General features: G+C 39.7%; 1 protein-coding gene across 1 annotated transcript in view; it reads right to left on the bottom strand.

Annotated features, from left to right (window-relative positions):
* csmd3b (CUB and Sushi multiple domains 3b) overlaps window positions 1-20579 on the bottom strand; it is a gene marked incomplete at both ends in the record, with an annotated part of 347168 nt that overhangs the window by 112631 nt on the left and 213958 nt on the right. Inside the window, 3 exons of the mRNA XM_083899904.1 lie at window positions 5852-5976; window positions 6131-6218; window positions 9914-9991. Of these exons, the coding sequence (XP_083756030.1) occupies window positions 5852-5976; window positions 6131-6218; window positions 9914-9991 (291 nt within the window). The remainder of the gene's footprint in view (window positions 1-5851; window positions 5977-6130; window positions 6219-9913; window positions 9992-20579) is intronic.

Raw genomic sequence — 20579 nt, 5'->3', positions numbered from 1 at the left:
TCAGGAGAACCGTTGTTTGCGTAACCGGACCGGGTTTTTTCAGAGATCTCGCTGAGCCCAAGATTACAATAAAACACAGCGTTCTCAGCAGTGGCTGAAATGTTTGTTTAGAATCTTCAGGGCTTCTTAAACAAGGTAAGGACGCAGATACACACTAAAAAACAGCGTTAATTAGAACTTCCGGTCTAGGTCCGCTTTAACAATACTAAACATGTGGGTTAATCTCCACCAATTACCAGGGAAATCTAAAATCTCATCATTTAACAGTAGAGTCTGGTGTATTTAGCGACAGCACTACTGAAAGACGACGATCGCGACCCGCGACCTGCATCACAGACCCTGCCGAGTCTGTGCTCCAGTCATGGAGGAAATACTGAACTAATCTTTCTAATGATTCAGTCACACTGAAAACGACTGCTTTACAAGTCACAACTCACTAGACTGTGTGTGTCCGGTGTAAAACGAAATTACGGCAGTGTCATGCAGCCGTGCAGTAATGACTCCGCCCACATTGAGGACAGAAACGCAACCAAACCGTATAGAGGCAGGTGGAGGAGAGCTAGGACCATATGGAAATGCGGCTTAAAACCTACAACACCAGGTTACACATGGTAAAACTGAGCTCATAGATGGAACTTCTTCATTAAAACACATTAATAATTAAAAATCTATCTTCACGAAAAGGAAAGCCATCATTAAAGTGACTTTGAAGACAACGATGTCCAACCAGTGAGACAGGAAAACTAAATTTAAGTCCTCAGATCCTGATTAGGACACAAAGTGTCGAGGCTATCTTCCTTTATTCAGTCTTTGACAATGATAAATAAACATCACTTGTCAGGCTATCATGTTCACTTTTAACCACAGGTATCACTTCTCCGGATTCTATCTGAACGTCTTTTATGCTACCACCGCGAGTCCCAAACGCGAGTCCGGACGGTGATTAGATTGTCAGAGGGAATATTTGAGTGGAACTTTGATGAAGTTAATGTGCTCACACTGAGGCTAAAATGATGTTTTTGATTTGATTCTGTAGGAAGGCCAAACTGGCTGTTTTAAAAGGCTGCCTTCAGGAGCAGACAGATTGACCAATGGACACAGAGGATGATTGATGACATCATTAAGCTGGCACACCGCGTTCCATGGCCCTTGCTCTGGTTGGAGCTTTAATGGGTACACAAGCACCAACGTGTGCGCGCGCTGCAGAGACACACACACACACACATAGCAGAATACAAGCACGAACAGTGCAATTGTAGCAGAGACATTAATATGGTTTCTTCTCCTCATGGTTTGTGTTTGAAGTCACATGTGCATATTATGTTTGTGCGTCCATCAGACTGACATAGAGCACCTTTTGTTAAGTCAGTATATTCATGCTGTTCAACCCAACTCCCTGGGAGTTTACACACACACATACAGAGAGAGAGGGAGAGAGAGAGAGAGAGAGTTGGCTCAGTGGCCTTGCCATCTGTCCATTAATCAAGGTGCCACATGGACTCTCTCACTCTCTCTCTGTCTCCCTCTCTCTTTCATAAAGTGTTGTTGGAGTGGGTTGAAGGACACACTGCAGTTTGGTTTGGTACTTTTCATAAGATTTCATAACTGTATAGTGAATTGATCAGCACTCTCTCACGCTCTTCTTGCATTAATCTGCCTTTCTGTTATTGTGACATAAAAAGAAACACTCAGGATATACTGGAAATATATATATATATATATATATATATATATATATATATATATATATATATATATGCACTTTGTTTTCCCTGTAATGGTCGAGCAGACACAGTTAGCTGTATTTAAGTCTTTTGACACAAGTGACACTTTAACAAGTCAGTTGGCTTGATGCTCCCTGACAGATTGCCAATCTCTGTGTTATTTATGAGTCCCCCACTTTAGCTATTGGCTGGTGTGGTTATAAAGGTCATAGCTGAATTGTGTTTAGCTTGACGCAGCCCTTCTCTCATTCCGGTTTCGTTCGGCAGGAGGAAACAAAGTTATCCTTTGGAGAAGGAGATGTTTTTACAACAGAAGTAGCAAATGTTTTGCTCCAACTTACCTGCTCAACTCTATCATAAATTCTATACATTTTCATGAGCATGAAAAGTCAGTGAAATGCCTTCACACATTGATTGTATACCCCTATGATGGTATTAGATTGGTTGCTTTCAGGTAAAAAGACTCGTACACAGAGTGTATTAGCATTAGTGTAGCCCTTATCTTTGCCTTTGGGCTATTTTTATTTTCAGAATTTCAATATTAAAACTGAATATTCTGATCTAGTAATCTCTGTATTCCACTGTGTGAGTTTCAGCTGAGCCACTGCTACCCAAACAGCTTTAAATGTATTATGTTCAGTGTTTTTATGTTTTTTTTTTTTAGGTTTCTGTTTTAAGTGATTCTGGGACACGAGACAAAGTCTTAGCATCATTGTCAGAACAACACAATTTGAGTGGCGCATGTATCTTGTCCTTCAAACAACCTCAGAAGGGTTCTTCCGGGATTTATGGGATTTTGGAGATGCAGACCTTTTCTATTTCACTGTTCTATAGAGAGGCATACTGTAGAACACACAGAAGTACTTGAGAAGTGATAAAATAGTGTGTTTTTTCAGCAGTATTACTATTTAAACCTATACAAGCATGATGTCCACCATGTAGGGAAACAGGAAAAAAAAACAAATACAGCCCATGCTGAATATAAAAAACAAGTACTTGACATAACAAGTGATAGATCTCATCCATTACACTCCCTATTTGAAGTGCTACCTTCAGGAGGGATTTTTAGACTCCCACAATCCACAACAATGCCCACAATAAATCCTTTGTGAACTGTTAAATAGGTAAATGATGAAAATGTTCAACTGAATTTAGCTTCCTTCAAATCGAACTCTAAGCTCTCCAGTGTTTACAGCCTTTCAATTTAAATTTCAGTCTGTATTTGCAATTTATATTGTGGCAAGGACAATTTTAGACGGAATAGAATGATGCTGATGTAACTGTGTTCTCCACTGTGAGATGCTAAGAATAAGATTATCTTTCCCAGTATCATTTGCAACATAGAAACATTTATTTATACCTTTATACATTTTTCCTGCTTTTACACTAATTTTAGAATTTGTCGTCTTCAAATTTTAACAACGCACACCTGCTCTTCAGATTATTACATTACATCTGCAAAAGTCACTTATCCTGTCCACATCATTTTCTTTTAAATGTCCCTGCTGACTGGGGTCTAATAGCACTATTTTTGCGGTGATGGAGGCCATTTTTTTTTAACCATTCACTGCTTCAGGGAACAAACATCAGTGACTTTAATGTCATTGGAAATCACTCTTTGGGGAGGCCACATGCAGGCGAATGGAAGAGTTGATTGGCTTAATGTCAACGACTATATTTAATTGCTCGTTATAAAGTATTTAGTGCGGATGAATATCTAAGAGCCAGTCAAAGGGTAGCGGCATATTATCGCTGATAATGAATCAGATAATAAGGTTGGCAGTGACCAGTTAGAGCTCAAGTGTGACAGTCACAGTTGGCCAGGTTATGTCTGCTAACAAGGACCATGTGCTGTCATAGCAATCAGGCAATAGGCATCAGCCACAGGAGACGTTCACACTAACAGTTGAGGCTGATGGTTAGCTTGTGTCCTTTAATCAGAGAGCAAGAGACCAGTACCAGCAAAGCCGACCAGCATTTGCCATACTCCCATGTCCGTGAGCAAGATATCGGCCTTGCTCAGACCTGAAATTAACATCTGTCCTGAGAGATCTGACCACAAGTGGACAGTGTTAAGTCCCTCTGTTCGTGAATCGCACCTCTCTGCCAACAACAGTGCAGAAGTCATTTTTGTTCGTAAAGACAAAACTATCTTTTTAACCAGTCTGAGAGTCCAGATGTGTCCGTTCGTTCCGGTGGAGCAGTTCAGTACGGTACATACTGTTTTGCATTTCCATTCGGGATCGTACCAAAATAACATGGTACAGTACAGGTGGAGCTAGATCAATAACAGGCAGCTGATTGGGTGACAGGAAAACGTCATTATCCACACCCTGCCTACCAAGTGTTCTTAGACCAAACACAAGCCTGACCAAGGCCTTTACCATTCCAGGCCATACTGTACTGCACCAAACTGAACTGTACCATGATGGAAACACAGCCAGACAGAGAGCGGGATGAAGGGGTTGAGAGAATCAGTATACTGTGTGCAGAAGGAATTTGAAATTAGCCATTTATTTCAATTAAGTCACAATTAGTGTTGATTTTGTGGCTTGTGGATACAAATATAAGCTTTAGCTTTCACCGACGCACTTCTTGGCTTACCACTGACAATTCAGAGCTTCTTCTGTCTTTGTATATTTTGTGTTTCTTTTGTTGAAAATGAACTGAAATAGATAAATAGATATCAGTCAAATAAATCAGCGTATGACAAAATGTAGAGATATATTATGGGTCAGAGGGTGTCAACTGAGTTGAACCTTTGAATGTAATCAGATCATTCAGGACTCGTGTTGATCAGGGTCATCGAATCCGTGGTTCTGTAGCTTCCCAGTGAATATGAAAACGTTTTCACATTTATATGATCTATTTCCTGTATGTTCCCAGCACTGCAAATCATTTTTCTTTTGCTGAAACTGTTGCATCAGTCACTTTTTCCAAAGTTTAGCTGGTGTTTATATGCTAATATCATGTGATGGATTTGGTGATTTTGCCTTTCAGCGCAGCGATAATTGAAGCAGAAAAAGTAGGAGTGATATTGTTTTCTGCCTTTTCCTGTGTCCTTCCACACACACACACATGCGCGTGCATGCACGCACGCACACACACACACACTCACAAACATGAGAGGAAGACACAGAGAGAGGGAATAATGCTTTTCATGTTCAAGTAAGTGTCTCCAGCCATAGCTGAAGCTTAGTAAAGGGAGACGTAACAAATGACTTTGGCATTTAACATGACAGACATCCTCTCTCTCTGTATCTCAGTCCTGCATGTGTGCACGTGCGTGCATGTGCTTCTGTCCGTGTGTGTGTGTGTGTGTGTGTGTGTGTGTGTGTGTGTGTGTGTGCGTGTAGCAGATGACAGTACAGAAGACTCCACAAAGCAGGAGAATGATTATCTGAAACATGCCAATTACCAGAGCACTTAAAAGAGAGAAGAATAAAATGTCTGAGAGGATATATATCATTTAACTTCAAAAGCCTATTTACATAATGATGACATTATTATTTATTAAAACATGTTGATACTGCACATGACTTGGACTTGACTGTTTTATGGCAGTACCTTAAATTTAGTGATTTCAGCCTCTCCCTTCATCTGCGTCTGTATCTTGGAATGTTGGCAGGACCTGTTTGTGTTGCATCAGTAACTGGGATGGCATGTGTGTGTACTTTGTTTGTTATTTGTTAGCTCTTTGGGACCATTTATGGCACAAACACTGACCTTGTCAGGAGCAGAAGTCCTCATGGAGACCAAAACCTAATTTCTGAGGAAATTGGTTAAGTTTAGGGCTAATGATTAAGGTTTGGGACAATGCTTTATTTAGGCTGTCCAAATGAATGGAAGTCAATCCAGTGTCCTAAAAAGAATAGCAGCGTAAACCTACTTCTGTGTGTGTGTGTGTGTGTGTGTTTTCCTGGTATTACTCATGTTGTTGTCACATGTCGTCACCTCTGAGGGCAAAAGCAAGCCCCCGTAATGTAAGGTGAGGTCATTTTGTAGGATTAGGGTGAGGTTAGGCCAGTAATAGTTAGCGTAAATCTCTGGGAAATAACTGCAAGTCAGTGCAATGTCCTCTGAAGACTTGGAAACCAGACAGTGTGTGGATATGTGTTAATCCTTACCTTTACAGACGGGTCTATGGTCACTCCAGGCTGCAAAGACTTCGGCCACCCGCTGACAGCTGATGGTTTTACTGCCCTGAAGGACATAGTCTTCTCCACAAGTGAACTGCACCTCGCTGCTAATGCTGTACACACACACACAGAGCCAGACAGAAAAATAGGACATTAAAATTGTACACACACATGCACTTGCATCACATGCACTTGCATCGCATGTGCGGATTCATATCATATAACTCCACACATAATTTTGAGTCCACATGTGCACGTTTGTTGTACCTAAAGTCGTTTCCGTGGCGTTTTCCATTCTCGGGTTCCCCTGGATCAGGACAGGAGTTGGACGCCTGTCTCACACCACCTTCATTTACTACACAAAGGGACAGACAGGTGGAAAGACAGGCCGTCAGTAAGGAATTAGTTTTGCACCAATGTCTGATGATAGAACTGAGATTATTTGTGTTTTACTGCCATCATGAATCCAAAAGCAAAGAAGTATCAATGTATCCTGGCATAGCTCTAAAACTGTCCATATATGATATTTCATAGTCTAGTAGAACATTCAAGGTCCCCACTTTCATTTCTAAGACATTTCTTACTTAATCACTTTATATTCAGCAAGAAACAGGTGGAAGTAAAAAGAAAACAGTTCAGACAGACAGAAAAGGAAGATGCAGCGCTCTTAACACTGTCAGAGAACTAACCTTGACAGCAGCGCTCCAAACATCACAGACAGCAAACAGAAGTTATCGTGATGCTGCTGCATCATGACAAACACATCTGACACTCTCTGCCTTTAATTACAATAATCCTGTTGACAGTATGCTGTTTTTAATTCCTTTTCTCTTTCTCTTCCAGTCTTTATTTTTACATTTTTTTGTGTTTGCTTCTTTTTTATTTTAATCCTTGCGTGGTTGTGTTGTTTGGCTTTGTTATCTCTCCCTGTCATTTGGTCTCCCCCGCCTCCTTTAACATAAGACTAACCCCGCAGCTATATTTCATCGGCCTTACGTAAAAATTAGACAGTACAGTATAGAGTTTTTATCTACATAAAACCCAACATGTCTCTTCGTTCTCTGGAGCGAGTTATTAAACTTTTTGAGAAACAAAGCTGCTGGGTTTACTTTAAGCAACGGGGGGGGGGGGGGGGGGACTGTGTGTGTCGGTACATATACAGTACATGGGTGTGCGCAAAAAGCTTTAATTGTACTCAGGGAAAGCCAAAAATACATAGCTGTCAGGGAAGTAAGTGAGTAAGAGCAACCCTATTCCAATGTAAATCAATTTTAATAACTTTTCCAGTTCAAAACACATTATAGTGTCGACTATAGTGTTTTCTGTTAAACTAAAACTGATCAATCATGTATCAGGGAGCACATAAAAAATGATCAGTAGTAATGTACTGTTTCAATGAGCCTCAGCAGCACATGAATGGCCTACTTTTACTCAATCTGGGGCCCCCCACATGACAGGATCTCATATTTCTTAATGAGATGCGTGTAAGAGTGGAGTGATTTAAATAATCCTTGAATTATCCTCATCTTTAATTCACACCAGCGGAAGTAAAATCAGTCCACTCAGAGATTTTTATTTATTTTTATTTTTTTTCCCCCTTGTTGTTCAAACTGTCTTCGTGTGCTTATTTACTTCAGCTTTGCAGAGAACAGAACCCCCCATGGTGTATCTTAATATGTAAATGAACTGACTGATATTCCAGTGGGAGGGTGACACGACTAATCATGCACTTTGGTGTAGAATTATATCCAGCTTATTTATTTAAGCAGCGGTAGTTTTTCTTGATGATTACTTGTTTGTTAAGTGTGATTAAATCAGGATTGCGTGTGCATGAACCCAATTCCCAATATTCTGTGCGTGTTGAAAGCAGCATCTTCAGGATTTACTGTGCTTGTTTAGTTATGTTCACAACCTTGATCGGTTTAATCCCATCTTCTCTTAGCTTTCATGACAACGAGAAGTTACAGTTTATCTAATTTTCCTAGTTTTTTTTTTTTTACAACACATAACAAAAGTTCAATGTCAGATTTTTGTCAAACAAAAAAAAAAATGCTGATGCCAGAGAATTCAATAAGAGGACACAGCAAACACAAACGGAGGGACTATGCTGCCAATTCTGCTTTCACACAAACACACTCCCACTCAGGCTGTCTGAGATATCTCACTAACATGCATGTACATGTTTAGTCTGTATCAGCAGACGCAGCAGGTGTTTAGTGTGTGTTTGTCCGTGTGTGTGTTTGTTTGAATAAATAGTTTGTTGCTTTGTTGGAGCGGCTAATTTGACCATCTGGGCTATTCACACCATAACAGAGGGAGTTAGTTGCAGTTGTAGGAACATACACACACACACACACACACAAATCCAAATAAAGTCACATACTTTTACACCCACACACACTTTTATTATTAGGACATACACTAAAACACGTATATGGACACAGACAGACACACACTCTGTTTGGTTTTGTGCTTCACTGAAGAGTTAAACCAGTCAGAGCAGAGAAAATGAACATCAGAACCAATCAGTGCCTGGCTCATAAACACACAGATTCACATCTGCAGAGTCAAACCTCAACCATGACTCCCCAACCTGATGAATCTGTAATGCACTCTGTGTGTCCCTGTGCGGCTGTGGGGCCTCAGCTCATCACTTTTCCATCAGCTTATACAGTATTTAGAAGATTCCACACATGAACATATGCTCACAAAACACAACGAGGACGAGCAAATGAAATCGCACAGACATTAAAAGAGATTAGCATCAACAAGTATCGATAGGAGGCATGCAAGGAGCGGGGATCCACGTGTGCATCGTTGAATAAATGTATGTGTGTTTGCGTGCGTCCGTGTAGGTGTGCATACTCGGTATTTTTGAGTGCGCTCGCTATCGCAAAATGTAATAAATGTGTTGTTTGTGGTTAAAAGTACATAAAAATCACCGTTATCTGCAGCACACGCCCAAAAAAGCTGACCCTGCATAAACGAATGTACTGTTCGGAGTGCGTGTGTGTGTGTGTGTGTGTGTGTGGAAGAGACAAAGCAATAGAAGAGGTGTAATATAGAGACCAAGAGGTGAGAAAGGAATAAAGGGGTAATTGGATGTAAAAAATCAATCTCATATATGTGAGGTTATGGTGGGCCCTGACAGCTTCATTATGTGACACTTCGGTAGCAAAGGTTCTGCTATTCTTCTTGCAGACTTTGGTGCATTTTCTCTCAAGAAAAGGGGGCTTTAAACGCAACAAAGTGGTGTTCAAGTGGTCATTTTCTTTGTATTACAGGACGTCAAGTAACTTATGAATCATTAGCAGTGAAATTTCCCTTCTGACATCTAACTGGAGGCTTTTAAATGTGTTTTAATAACTCAAAGATTCAAGTTTCATTGTGGGAGTTACAAAATAAGAGGAGTCATTTATTGTGGAACTCTTTGTACTTACTCAGTGTGAATTTGACCGTTTTAGTAAAAATAGAAGGAAATTCATCGTGGGGTGCTAATTTTGTGCTACTATGAGGGGTAATAGAAGATGATTTAGAGGAGAGGAGAGGAGAGGAAGGTGGGGTTTGATAAACAATATTAAAGCTGATTCACACTCCCTAAACAAGCCCAAAGCAAGCGAAAACAAACCGTGATTAATCATAATCAGAACAAGCATGATTAAATTTATCAAAGCAAGACATGAAGAAGCATGCAGAAACCAAGACACCATGACCAAAACACATACACAAAAACATCAAACAGCAAAGAGTAGTCAAGAATAGCACAAGCAAAGCGTTCTCTTACAAAGGCTGTGGTATTTCCAACACAGTTTGTTTACCAAAAAGATAACGGGATTGAAGACAGAAAGTGTTGTACTTTCTGTTGCCACAGGTTGTCGGCGGCATGTTTGTGTGTCGCTGATAATCAGCAGTTCAAAAGTGTTGAACGTAACAGCCTTTGTGAGAGACAAACCAACCGAAAACAAAGCTGAAAAACAAAAGCAGTCCAAGCCAAATCAAGCCATCACACGTTAGTTCATTAGCCAAAGTGACATTAAGATGAGAACTCACATATTGAAAACTTGTTGCCGGAGTCTTTGCCAGGGAATAATTTAACGCCCCGTGATTTAAAATCTACTGATCGCTTCACTGCAGAGGGAGAACAGAATACAGAAAAAAGAGGAGAAAAATCAGAGAACAGCTCGTATAAAATAGGTGGGGTGAGGATGGAATCTGGCGAAGGAACAAAAAAAAAAAAAGTAAGAAGCCAAACTCTTCTCCCTCTCAACTGCTGAGAGAGAGAAGAGCACAGAGGAAAAATAAAAAAAAGTCATAAACGGCAAAGGAAATTTTAAAAAGATGGAACATACAGTGAGGTGGCAGATACAGAGAAAGGCTGAAGAAGAGTGTAGAAACAATGATTGACCATCTACGTCTTTTTTGTCTCTCCATCAACCACACACAAAAATCTAATGTCAACTTGTTTTTCCGAAAGCCCCATCATATTACCCGAAGTGACATGAGAAAAAAAAAAATGACGAAATATTATTTTTTTTTTTAAATCTCGAGTTTGATCACTCTCTCACTCTCACCACTGTCCATGGTGCTGAAACAAAGAAGCCCTGAACATGGTGCAATTGAAAATGTTTGAGCGGCTGGCAGTCGAATATGGAAAAAAAAAATATGAAAACAATTTCGAGATCTCGACTCTGAAATTTGAGATCTCGAGTTTCAAAAAAAAAAAAATCGATTTTATTTTTCATATTTCTTTGGAAACTCGACTTTGAAACTCTGAGATTTATTTATTTATTTATTTTATCCGGTTTTTTTTTCCTCATGTCACTTCGGGGGCTCCGTATATTCTCAACAAACGCTGGTTTAAAAAAAAACAAAAAAACAGCAGCTTTAATCAAAGTGGTGAGGCTGCAGCTCTGCAATCAAAAACCTTCACATAATGCTATGTTCAGAAATAAATGGTGGCTTTAATCAGAGTGACTCAAAGACAAGAGGAGACAAAGTGACACAGAGATTATCTCTGAGCACAAGCTGTGTTTTCCAACACGGGAGACATCATTTTGAATCGAGGTCGGCGATGCTTCAAGGAATGTGAACATGCTTCAGCAGGAATATGGCTGGAAAGATTATGGAAAGGTGACAGAGTGAGAAACTGTCTTTAACTCCATGTGACAATAAAACACCTAAAGGCAAATCTTAATTTGACTCCCTCCAAATTTTCACACAGCTCTGCTCAGTCAAAATAAAGGAACACATTAACATCAACATAAATAATTAACACACAAACATATCTTGTCCTAAATGACTGATTATGGTGACAAGTTGCTTTATTGAGTGCCTGATATAACGACATAATGACCAGACTAACCCCATGAATGTTGACAAATGGCAGACGTGTTAATGTGGTACAATTATCCTGTGTGCTATATAGTGGCTACATATAAGTACATACATCAGTGTATTCAACACGTTAAACCACATCACGTCTACTTTATGACAACAATTATCCTCGTGCTATTCAGTAGCTACACATAATGCTACTGGTTTTGTTCCATGTCATGTTGACATTGTTACAGAGATGATTGATGTGCTAATCTGTGCTAATGTGCTAACAATTTATCAGATGTAATAAGGCTGATCGTTAACTATTGCACCTTACTGTGTTTGCTAGCACCATAATTTCATGTAGTGCCAACATAGCGCGTTTGCATGACGTTCGCGTCAAAACGGGTGCAATACTGATTCCACTGCTATAACACTGTGCATATGAAATATGAATTGCTAATATTGTACTATAGGTTATATTGAGCGTAAATTGTGATATAATTCAGTGGTACCGCCTGAGAAAATATCAAGCTCTTCCATCCACACTATTATCACCAACATTAAAATACAGTGACTTAAATAGACAGCGACGGACTTTTCACAGGAGGCTGTTTTAGTCACAATAAGATCATTTGCTCTCTCATCATCATCCTCTTCCTCACATATACTTCACACACTGTTATAGTGGCGCTAATAGAATATAATTGTATTCAAATAGGGACAATACAGCTAACATACCTCCAATAGAAATAATGCAGCTTTGCGTAGAGTTTATAGTTATTGTGAGTTAAAACTACACTAAAACACACAACTACATGCTAAAATTACGTATCACACAATAACAATTAAATGTAAAACACAATCAGTACAATAAAATTACACATACAAAACCACACTTGATAATAAACTAAAACACAACTTCACAAGTCAAATAAACCTAATACACCTAAAACAATTAATGGATACGGCTCTGTTTTTCTTTTAGCCAGCACTTAACCTTTGTTGTAAACGGTTTTATATCCGATGTTAATTTGATTTGGATTGGCGATGTGTTCCAGAGTTGACAGGCCTTAATGGAGAATGTGGATTGTCCAAATGTGGTCTTACGATATTACGGTATTTTAAAATCACGATTCACCTCACTCCTGGTTGCTATGGTACGACCGTGTGTTTGGATGGACTTGGAAAAAGGCTCTGCGGCGAGACTGTGTGAACATTTGAAAATGAGTTTCAAGAGAAAACTAAGTTGAACTATGCATAGTACTTAAATTAAAACATGCATTTTACAAAGGCTACACCAGATAATATGTGACACCTCACAATTATATTATCTTCACTTCCGTCTTATGACAAACACAACATCAACAACAACATCAGCATTTCCTACTACTTGAGGTTCAATCCAGACTTTACCCTCGTGCAATTCAAGGGATTTGGAAATCCATGTAAATATACAGGACACATTAATAAATAAAACATGTTTTTCTATTTTTAAATTCTCCCCGTGTTGCCTCTGATTCTGAAGAGAAAGCTGCTTAATTGTAGGCCATAATTTAACAATGATTCACATTTCTAACAATGCAGACGTTTCCAGTTTTTCAAGTGGGGGAACGCGTTATCAGTGACCCCAATTAATCATGAATAAACAAATGCCACTCGAATCTTGAAATACATCCGTGAGTCACAACTGTTTACGGCGGAGCTTTATACATAATCAAACAGAATGCAACTTCACAAGAATCCGCCGCCACAAAGCATTAAATTTATTATCCCTGACATTGGTGTCACGACAACAAGGGGGGCACACTTGATATATATCTGATACAGTATCTGTCATCTCTCAGATGAAAGTGTCTTTTGCCGCGTTTTATTAATAATATTTGAGCGCAGTGACTCGCACGTCGTCGCCCGCTTATTCTCGTGTTTTCAGATCATTTCACAAACATTTTGGGAGAGCTGCAGACAGCTGTATTTCAAAATATAACTCACAAGACACTGAGATAGAGGAGCCGGTGCATTCCTCATTCCCCCTCTGCAATGCAGACAGGACTTTTGGAGGCTAAAGCCTTTGGTCCATCAGTCAATGGGTGGTATGCTCCTCAGCTTTATGAATGAAAAAAGGTCCTGAGGTGAGAAGCAATATATTATATAACTTGTGTTTGAAAATGCCCTCATTTGTCAGAAAATAAAGGATCCTGACATCAACAGGCCTTTTTTTTTTTTTTAACAACCAGGCAAAGCTGTGATCAAGATCAAAGTCTTAAAGTCAGGTTGGAGATGCACCCCCCGGCTGTTCGGCAGCCAAATTGGGGAAACTGGGCCAAAAATAGTTAAAAGTCAAATTTGTTTTTGCTTGTGCAAATCCATTCGCTGTATCAACTCTGTGTTAATATGCATCATAAAACCTGTCCTGTGTGAATATGCATCATAGTTAAATATGCCCATGTTAATATTCTAGCCTACAAGCAGAAGCTCCCGTGCAAACAACAGATGGAAGGGCAGCTGCATTTAAGTCAACCATATTTATGAAGTAAAAGGCTGCGTATTTCACAAAAAAACAACGAGCTAAACTAGTAACAGAATAAACACAAAATGAAGTTAATTTGACCATTAGAGAAGAGACAAATGAACCCCTTGAATGGAGAACTATATGTCTATTATTAGAGCGCGCTGAAATGTAATATCAAAAGCTACCTTGTGCGCTTTCTCATGGCCTAAGGCTGGATCCAGCTGAATGCTGAGTTAAGCGCAAAGTTGAGCTGTTTTATTCACACTACACGTCATCTGAAGTTTTGGTTTCTTCATATAAAGGCTAATTGTTGTACAGTATGTGTGTGACTCTTTACTCCTTAGAGCAACTGCTTTCCTGTATTTTCGCGAGATATACACACAGAGTACAGCATACACCATTGAATTAGTCATTATATGCAAATTAGTAAGTACAATTAGTGGTTGAGGGCTGTTGTTAGCGCTGTGGACATCTTATATTTTTAATGAGCTGTTTTGTAGCAATCAAATGTACAAAATCCCCAGATTGTGACTTCGCAAACAACCATTAATTTAAACAAGTACATGCCCCGCTACAGTAAGTGTGATAATCCTACTGCTAACAAACCAACAGCAGCGTACTGAGTCAACAACCAAACGAGGTGATGGTGAAAAGCCAGGCTGCCCGAAACAATATGAAAAATGATAAAGGCCTAGTTCATAGATTTATGAGCTCATATGAACCCCTTACGGCCCAGCAGTGTGTCTGTATGCAGTTTGACTGATTCTTATGCCAAGTCTGACAGGAAAAATGACACGGCAATTTATTTACACAGGGATTTAATGGTATATTCCACATGTGCTTTTCTTTGACTGTAATTATCCAAGGTAATTAGCTTTTCAAGATGTGTGCACTTGATCACAAGTGGGTGTGAGACGCTATGAGTCATATCAAAGGTACCATGCAGTCGACAATATCCAATATGTCAACCTCCCTGAGGGGCAGGCTGTCTCTCTGCTCGAGTTGAATAATGTTTCTGTACCAGTGGTTGACTCTGATTCTTTTGTGCTGACTGACTTATTTTGTTGCCATAGCACTGGCTGACTGATAATGCCGTCAGTTGTTCATTAAGAGCCAATCACAGCCCTGCAGACACAGAAACTCATGAATACGTAATGAAGAGAGATGATGGAGGGACATGATTGGTAGGTTCTGCCGCAGGGAAGGAAACAGATTGTTCATACCTGACACACGCAGACAACATACAAGGGGCGTACACACACACACACACACACACACACAAATTAATGCACGCAAGAGCATCCACACCTTAGATCACATACACAAATACGAGTGTCACGACACAAGTATTGATCGGTTTATCAGCTCGCACATACAGACACACCCACTAGTGAATGCACAAGAGCACCTCCATTGACAAGAGACACAAAGGAACACACATTCATCCGAGGACACATTCAGGTGCACAAAGTGACAAAAACCACAAACACACATGTGCTTTGTATGATGCAGAGCAGTGTGTGGACAGAATATTTACGTAATATATCCCTCGGCATGTGCGGTACCCCAAAATTTCCTGTCGTATTTGCATGGGATCGGCAGAGAAACAGCGATGGAGCATGAGTAAACAATTGGTAAATATTGAAGATGAAGGTGTTCTATGTCTTTACCTCATCTTTCAGTGACTAAACGGAAGCTTTCCAATGTGTAAACAGCCCCTCGAGTATATGTCTGCCTGCAATGCATAATAATTATTGCAGCACACACAGGGTGGTACGAGCGAGGGAGCGGAATCACAGATGCAAATGCATCCAACATGTGCAATACCCATGAGGAGAGGAAGTCAATAATCTCGGTTCATGGTGTCATCCATGTTTATTGGCATATGTCATATTAGCCAGGAGGAGACAAAAGGGGCTAATTGTCACTGACAGAATGGATAATGGTAAGGTCAGATCTTCTTGATGACTATTAAAAATGAATTTAAGAAGTGTGTACAGATTCACATGCAAGAGGAAAAAATTGTATAATTGCATTGTTCCTATTTGCTGTGCATTTGTTATTAGGGATACAGGGTAAAATGTTCACCAATGTATGACAGGATGAGGAGACATTGTTGACATATACTATTAACCCAAAGTAACACATTGTGGTTACTGTATCAGACTGCTTTTAACAATAAAAATAAAAGGGTATAAAATAGTAAATCAAATGACTTCCTAATCCAGTCTTTTACATACATTCAGTATAATGCCATGAGGTGTAGCAAAATTGTAAAATAATTTAGGGAAGGTTGTATAGCTGATTGGAATCTGCTATTATAAGAGACCTTGTAAAAGCACTGAAATAAACTGGGAAAATCTACAGAGCACTAGTACCGAAGCTACAAAATAAGCTACAAAAAATGTTCAGGAAAAGTGTGAAAAGGGTTTTGTAATTACCTTATATATGATATAGAACAATCCATCTAGGATATACAGCTTGTTTGAGGGTCATATAGGGACAGGAGCCACACTGAACCATCATGTCAACTTTAACTTACAGTTAATCTATGTTTGACCTCTTCTGTTTTTGTTCTGGATGATAAAACATGTGCATTAATACATGTAACAGGTCATCAAAACATAATCAAGGTTGTGTACTACACAAGCAATGAAGTAATAGGGATCTTCAGATAAAAACAAACAAAAAAAACTCTCCAATGCTGTCTGAATTCAGGTGTCTTTTTGCCTTGCTCCAAAAGTGATCACACTTTTCTTTAGGGATTGGAGTGACGTTAAAACTTCATTTTCTGCTGTATCTTCAGGTAAACTGTGACATCTTGACTTTGCAGTAATGCCAGGAGTTCTCCACTCTTAATTTTCTGCCCCCCCTCCGTCTCCACTTTTTGTTTATGCTCATGAATAAGAGCCAGACATTATTTCTCAGTGTTCCGACTAAAATTGGTACAGTAAATGGAAGCGCTGGCAACAATTCAACTGCATAGATTGTCAGCTGACTTACCCGCGAACTGGCTGACCGCCAAACCGAACGGCTGACTGAGTGGATGACTGACTAGACACTTCGGGCTTGTAACTGAAACTGTTAACCAAGCTACTTACTGTAAGTGCAGCAGCAGTAAAGTTCTGATCGACTGGATGACTTTGTCAATGACAGAAACACTGTAGGAATGCAGCTGCTTTCTGTGCAGTGCAAATTCACTCAGTAAGCTCGAACATTCCATTGACACTAAATGATGTGTCAATTAAATATTAAGGCTCCAGTGTGGCATTACCGTCACCCCTCTCTGAGAACACAGCCGACATCTTTACATGACGTAATGTACGTCTAGATGTTCTCATACCAACCCCAACCTCTTTGCCTCCCAGTTGCAGCAAAGCATTAACTCCGTCAAAGACGCTCAATGTCCAGGTTTATTCTCAGCAGTAGCACTTCTAACACTTTCCGTGGGCAATTCACAATCCAATAATTTGCAGCTGTCTTGCTTTCCTAACATTATGTTGCTGTTGTGTTTCCTCCATAGCCTCCATCACCAGTGCTGTGTGCAGCACGGGAATGTCGCCAGGCTACACAAGACAAAATGAAGAAAATCACAATTCTGTCAAAGAATAAAGTGGTGCTTAACCCTGCCTTGGCACAGTGCACACAGATCCAACGTGCACCGTGTGCATGATGCGGATTGCGTCATCAACGCGCATAGGATGCATGTGCAAACTGAATTCCCGCTCCACCAGTAGGTGGAGTATTACACCCGCTGACCAAGCAGAAAAAAAAAAGAGAAGAAGTAGTCGCCAATGATAGCGATCCGAGCCTTGATCCGACGACCCTCAAACGGGCTGACACCCTGCCCGACGGACCTTTCATCTGTGACCTGCTTGAACCAGACGTGTCCGAGGGAGCTGTAGCATTGCACTCCATTCCAGACTTGTACCACCACCCGATGCTAAAGTGGGATACTACAGGACCCTGACGCACGAGTATACCAGTGTCTCGCACATAGTGGGACACTGGTAATGAACATTCATGTATTATTAAGTTATGCACTGCAGCTTTAGTGATGACAGATGTGTCACCAAAACCAAAAGGGGCAATTTTCTTCATGACCTATAGATCCCAATAATTTAAAAATTACAGTTGTGTCAACTATTTGAGACTCATTCTACAAAACAAGTACAAAGGCAGTGGCAGGCTTGTTATGTTCAGAGAGGTTGCTCAGATTTATTGGATAATCACATTTCTCAGGGGAGGAGTTTAGTGAATAATAAAGTTATATCAGTGACATTGATTTGTAATATATTTATATTCATCATTCACTATTAAACATTGTTAATACCATGCTTGTTATAACTGCATGGCGTTTTTAGTGGGAAAAATTATAATTTTAAAAATGATGAAAGCTGTCTCTTTTAAAGGGAACATCCTCTCTATACATTTATGCTCTCGTAGGTCATTCCTGTGGTCGTTGACAATTCAGGAGTTTATTTGGCAACATGATTAACTGGTTTCTAGCTTTGAGGGAGTGCTCTTCTTTGTATTTCCCAATAAAACATGACAGAAAACACATTTCACTCCCCAGCTGCAGCCTAGGGGTGTATTTTCTGGGGGAACAGAATAACTGTAACACATCCAGGAAAATCCTGGAGCTGGTTTGTTTAACTAGAGTCCCCACATATGGCAATGAAACGGCTGGGTTTTCAGCTCCACGCTCAAGGGAAATCTGAGCATCTTTTATGACTACTTAACTTTCACAATCTGCCCCTATTTTTCACATTTAAATGTGCAGTCTTCCCACTCTCCACTATCCCTTTAGAAAGATCTAGTTCATTATCACACTTTCACCTGCCAAAGTTGAAAAATATCTTACTACTTTGGTTTATTCTCTTATTTTCTATTTTACCAATAAAACAACAACATATGCCATTCATTTGATTGGAAAAGCTACTAGATGCAGGCTGTGATGACAGCAGTAGAAGCAGGAAGATATTGACATCTTTTAGATTTGATCCTCACACTATATAGGGATGCACCTCAGCTATTATCCAATACAGGGAAATGACTGCACTGCAATTGCTTCAAGCTGCAGTGTGTACCTTTTGGGGATTTTTGTGGCTTTTAATGTCAGTATTCTGCCTCTGTTTGGTCATGAACAGAAACAATGTCCCATTAATTTTCAGCTGCATCCTTCATCTGAAAATGGGATCTGTCAAGCAATACTATCAGAACTGAGCGTGAACAGTTGCAGTGCAGGGGCAGGAGGAGACAAGAAGTGTTTATGAAGTCAAACGGCTGAATTAACTTTTTCAAACTTCGTTGGCACGTCTTTGTGTTTTCAGTCATAATCCAACCTGTTTACATTTGTCTCACTCTACCATCGCAATGCTGCTGTTGCTAAAGTAGAAAACAGAGAGATGGTGGCGCGCATGCAGAGCTGATAGACTTGATTAGCATTATGTGAACTCAACTGACAATGTTTTGTTAATAATTTTAAAAGTTACACACTACAGCTTTAAAGGCTTTCCATTCAACAAGAGATCATTCTAGGTCAAAAGCATTCACATTTCTTTCTTTATTGTCATTGCTATCAATACTTCTGATGTCAGAATGGCTGCTATTTGTAAGGTTTTTCCATGCATTGTAAAAAAAGTATGTATATATGGCATCTACATTTTACTTATTGGTGACTTTACTAGCTCAGAACACTAGTTCTTCTGATTCAACTTAGCCTGCGTGCACGGCACACAGTCTGAAACATGCTTTAGTTAATCCGTGTCCCAGGCTGCCACATTTGAATTGCTTGTATAGTCTCCATTGGCATGTCGTGAGTCCAACGCTGATTAAATGAACTTACAGCAACTCTCATGGCATGAAATGACTTCAAGTCGAATTTCATCTTCGCCCGCAAAGTGCGACGCCGAGAATCCTATAGCGTGCTTCAAGACACACTCAGAAATGACATTATAGCTTTGTATGATATGAAAAACAGAACCTTGAAATGTGTTTTGGTCCTGAGGTGAAAAGCTCAAGGATGTTGACATATCTGCATAATTACTGAGCTTTAATTAAACATGCTAATGGACACTTAATGTGTGATGCCTGGAAATAACTGTCATTGTTCTAATATTTAATAAAAGATAAATGTGTGACATCAATAGCAACATAAGTAATCTCTTACCTTTACAAGACCGCCACATGTAGGGAGAGATGTTTGAATTGTAATGGTTAATGCCCTTAATTAACAACATATAGCCACTGGCATGTTCCAAAACACTGCCTTTGTGAATCATTCTCAAACATCAATTAAGAATTCAAATGGAGAATTAACTCAGTAAATTGGGCTTAGCGTTTGAGAGGAGCTGCAGGCTTCAATTATCAAAACAACTCACTGAAGTAAAGGTTCTTCCTTTTCACGAGCACAAGAAAATCCCACGGCCAGAGGTACGTATGCAATCAAATGCTCTCATGATTTTTGACTAAAAGTCTGCTTGTGATTAGTGCTCAGCCATGCACATGCACATGGATGTACACATGTGACTGATAATGCAGCACTCAAGCTTGCGTGTGGAGGCTTATATGTGTACAGAGTTATAATGGAGACCCAAGACGTGACATACAGTAAGCGTATAAAGCCAGTGGTGGCCGTGTCATGTTGATCGAGCATATATGAGCCTCGACAGGGTGCATGTGTATAACATATGCACAGTGATTTCATAAACATACATTAGCGAGGGGAGGAGGTGGAATTTGGTGAATGAAAGCCAATGTTAATGCAAAATAAAATATTTGATTATATAAAGACAAATGTAGAAATTGACTTTGCCTTTATTTAATATTCCCATAAAATAACTGATAATGTGGACAAAGGTGCAGCCCTCAAGGTCAGTTAAATGC

This window comes from Microchirus variegatus, assembly GCF_963457635.1.
Source record: "Microchirus variegatus genome assembly, chromosome: 13".
NCBI lineage: Eukaryota > Metazoa > Chordata > Actinopteri > Pleuronectiformes > Soleidae > Microchirus > Microchirus variegatus.
The sequence above is the reverse complement of the archived record's forward strand: the minus strand, read 5'-3'. Positions and strand labels throughout refer to the sequence as shown.